General features: G+C 38.0%; 1 protein-coding gene across 1 annotated transcript; it reads right to left on the bottom strand.

Annotated features, from left to right (window-relative positions):
* Window positions 1-964: 964 nt before the first annotated feature.
* Window positions 965-2,788, bottom strand: LOC110031300 (vicilin-like seed storage protein At2g28490). The gene is made up of 4 exons (XM_020734439.1): window positions 2,433-2,788; window positions 2,081-2,343; window positions 1,544-1,969; window positions 965-1,467 (listed from the first exon to the last, which is right to left on the bottom strand). The coding sequence occupies exons 1-4, from the start codon at window positions 2,734-2,736 to the stop codon at window positions 1,093-1,095; spliced, it is 1,368 nt and encodes a 455-aa protein (XP_020590098.1). The 5' UTR covers window positions 2,737-2,788; the 3' UTR covers window positions 965-1,092.
* Window positions 2,789-4,345: the final 1,557 nt, after the last annotated feature.

The raw sequence follows: 4,345 nt of genomic DNA, 5'->3' as shown, positions 1-4,345 counted from the left end.
CATTGATAAAAGCGATTATATAAAATAATTGACTTTCTTTTTTACATTCAGGCAAACAGGTCTATATATATATATATATAATGACAAAAAGAAACAGAGAAAAGTTACTTAAATTTTTAAAGTTGTATTATTGAGTTTAATTTACATTTATTTATAGTTAATTAATCAATATATTAATTAGCTTAATTTATCACATTAGAATTATAAGTCTATAAAATTATAACTTCAACGAAAAGTATGCAAAATTCATTAGCTCAAATTCGTTTTAGCAAAAAATACATGCACTCTCTTAGCTAAAAAAATAAATAAAATTAATAATATTTCTTTCAAATTAAAAAATACTCAAAAAATATATATATGCAATGTATATTTAAATGATGGTCGAACTGTATGGTCGATTTTTTATCAATAGTATCTAGGGCTGTCAAAACGGCTCGTTGTTCGCGAACAGCTCGTGTTAGACTTGCTAAGAAGCGTGTTCGGCTCATTTGCTAAGTTAACGAGCCGAACACGAACAACACGAAAAAGATTAGTTCGTTCATGTTAGGCTCGAAATGCTACTAATCATATATATATATATATATAGAATAAAAAATTATTATGTTAGATTCAAATGATGTTTTAATATAAACAATGTTTTTTAAATCTTACTTCCAATCCTTAATATCTTATGACTACTTGATTAGGGTTATCAAAACGACTTTGTTTTGTTCGTGTTTGACTCACTGCGCAAACGATACTTACACGATCACAATTTTTGAGCTCGAAATATAAATGAATCGAGCCTGGGATTTTTTTTTTAAATTCTACAAATAAAATTATTAGTAAACTTTAACACAAAATATAAATTAATAAATAATTTAATTTTTAACTTAATTATGATTAATTCAATTTTTTTTTTGAAATAATGATTCAATATAAAAAAAAGCCGTCTTTTAGGGTTGAAGCGCTCTTTTTATTGACATAAAGACAACTACACAGTACATAATTTGTTTTCTTCCCCAAAAAGCAAAATCCTGACTCGGAAAAACCCTAAATGCACTCTATAAAAGGACGGCCTCACCCTTTTACCTCCATTTCCACTCTTCACTTCTACTCCCAGCTCGGCAATATCACCGACTCCACCTGCTTGTGCACCAGCTGCTTCAACTCCTCCTCCGTCACCCCAAATCCCGCCGCCAGCTCCTTCCCGATCAGAAGGCTCAACGTCGAACCCTTCCCCGCCAGAAACTGCGCCCTATTCTTCCTCGACGATGTCGTAAACCCTAGAATCACCAGAGGTCCCTCTCTCCCCGCCACGTAAGCGAACGGGTAAAACCTCGGCACCCAGAAAACATCCCCTACCGTCACTTCCGCCTTCAACGCCTTCGTTCCGTTAGGGTTTACGATTTCCACCGTCCCCGATCCTGCGATCACAATCCCGTATTCCGTCGCCCGAGGGTTCACGTGCGGCGCCAATATCGATCCCTGCATCAAGCGATTCAATAATTAATCGATTGTTGATCAGATTGATTAAGCGATTTGATTGGGTGGTGAACTTTACCGCGCTGATGTTGACGAGGTAGACGCTGATGTCCGAATGCTTGAGAGGTGAGTAATCGTGCTCGTTCACCTCAACGGTATATCCGTAATCGTTCTTGAAATTTGGATCGTGGTCGTAGATATTGTATGCATCCGGTGCTTCCACTGGATCGTCGCCTCGGAGCTGGATTTTGTTGTTCTCCGTTGCTGTTTCTCCAAAGAAGAACGAGCTAAAGATGCTTGACCATGTACACGCTTCTTTCGTACTTTCTTTGGTTTTCACTTCATCATTCTGCGTTAATTTTCTACCCTGTTTAAGCTTTCCCATTGCCGAATTCATGGCACCGGCAAACCTCTGTAGGTGGTTATCATCATCCTCACTGATGATGTTTATGATCGACCCGCCGAAGCGGGCGGCTGTAAGCGCACGCACTTCCTCTGGTGTTGCCTAGCATCAAATCCAGATGATCAATATGTAAAAATCCACACTGGAATCAACTTAATTCAAACAAGAAACCACATGCTTATTAGCTGTTCGGCGAAATGCGACAGTACTCACATTGAAGGCAGTGGTCAGTGTGCTTAAATCGAACCCAGCTAAAGCGGAGGGGGGCAACTCCCCACCGCCGACGTAGAAAGGCGTGAACAAGTCGTCGATAAGATCTGTGCCGACTGGTTCGATGCCGGCGATGATTTGGAGTTGATGTTCGTTGTTGTTGACGTAGTAGAAGATGGATCCTGCAGGGATGCGGAGAACCGCTCCAGCTTTTAATTGGCGCTCGACCAACTCGTCTTCGTGAATCCAACCGATCTTCACTTCCCCTGCCATCAATTCATTTATCACAAGCAGATCGAGGTAAGCTCAATTCTAAAATAATAAAAGTTCAAGAACTTATTTTTTGTATGAATACCTCTTCGAACGAAGAGGATGAGATCTGCATCTAAGTAAACGGGAATGAGCTGTGAGCTGGGCTCCAAGGTAACGAAGCCAATATGCAGGCGGGGCGGATGGCCATTCCATGTGTGGCCTCTGAAAACCCTAATCTCCCCAGCCTCCGTCTTCGTCACCACCTCAGACTTCTTCAAAAGGAACTGCGACCAATCATGGCCGCCGGGAACGTTCCACTCCCCCCTATTCTCCGCCGCGGCCGCCGCCATTAACAGCGAGAAGAAGATCGCCGCCAGTAGGCCACTTCCTTGCTTCCATTTCTCCATCTTTCTCTCTCTGTTTCGCTTTCTCGAATGAGGCAGGTTTAATGTGATGGGCAGCATGAAGGGCTGGGGTTTAAGAAGCGGAAGGTGATGAATGTGGCGAAGGCACGTGTGTTACATGCAGGTGAATGAGGTTATGTGGCAACCTGCGGTGGCGGGGTGGAGCATTATCTGTTCCAACAACTTGCAAGTGAGCCGCAACGAATTAAGGTACCTACCCCTGACCAATATATGGGTTCTTTTTTTTTCTTTTATATCGCTCCACTCTTGTATAATTGTATTTCTAATATTAAAAATTCAATTTTTATACATAACATACATGTTTGCACTTTTAAAATGATGATGCAAAAAACTTTAGTGGTATAAATATAAAATGTTGAATTTAGGCGTTGATATGTAAATACATAGGAATTAGGGGTTATCTATGTAAATGGCCCTTTATTAAATTCAATTTTACTGTATTGCAGGACAGTTTAAAGAGATTTTACTTCACATGAATATTTCAATTCATTTAAGTTAGGGCATGGTGGAAAGAAGAAATAATAATTGGAGTTAAAATTAAAGGAAAATAATATAGAAACTGAAAGTAGCTTACAGATTTATATATTTATCATTATGAGGGTTTCAAAAAAATGGGAAACATACATTCATACATCAAAATTTTCGTATATATCAGATCGAACCCGTAGAAATTTATATTTACATTAATAACATTTGGGTGTTACAAATCTATGTATCGTAGTTAATAAGAACGATATTGTTGAATTCTGATTTGTTCATGAATCACACTTGAGGAAAGAGAGCTAGAAAAGACAAGAGTGAATAGTAAGAAGCACTAATACATCATATCTTATTTATAAAATGATTCCTCTATTTATAGAGGGGGGTGCAATGTTGATATTTTTGCCCCATGTTAGGATCTTCCCGGTCGTCTTCTTGTCTAATAGTAGCTCAGTCGGTATTGGTCATGTTGTCTCAATTTATATGACTTCGCTCGGTCCATCAAGTGAACCTCTCTATCTCTCAGTGGTGGGCCAACCTTCACTATACTCCTTGCATTGTTGGATCCCATCAGGATCTGTGCTAGCACATTTTTTATGTACTATTATTTTAATGTGATGATAAAGATGTTAACATTATGGATGTAAATTTGAAAATTTATGCATTCAATATGAATTTTTGTAAATTTTAGGGCTTATAGTTGTACTCTTTTTAGGCTCTTGTGAGGTTTATTCTTTTTTATTACGCAATAGTTGTTGCATGACAGAGGATCATGACCGTCTAATATATAGATTGGTTGGCTAGAATTGCTATCAGAGGATCCGAAACCGAAACCAGATTATCCAAAAGCATGCTTTGGCATTCTTTTTCCTTCACGTAAAAATGTCCTCTCTTAATATTTTTGTAATTTGCATGTTTAAAACTGAACCTTTAATTTGCATTAAATAACAACAAAAACAATAAACTTTTATCCCACTAAGCTAATAAATTTAGATTATTTTTTTATGCAATATGCCTCCCAAATCTTTTTAGGTCTACCTCTATCTTTCTTAACATAAGTCGAATTTAAAAACATCTATTCTCCCAATCCGACCATCTAATTGTTGAAGTT

Source organism: Phalaenopsis equestris, unplaced genomic scaffold (assembly GCF_001263595.1).
Source record: "Phalaenopsis equestris unplaced genomic scaffold, ASM126359v1 Scaffold000800, whole genome shotgun sequence".
NCBI classification, from domain to species: Eukaryota; Viridiplantae; Streptophyta; class Magnoliopsida; order Asparagales; family Orchidaceae; genus Phalaenopsis; species Phalaenopsis equestris.
Note: the sequence above shows the minus strand (reverse complement) of the source record. Positions and strands in the feature narration are given on the sequence as shown.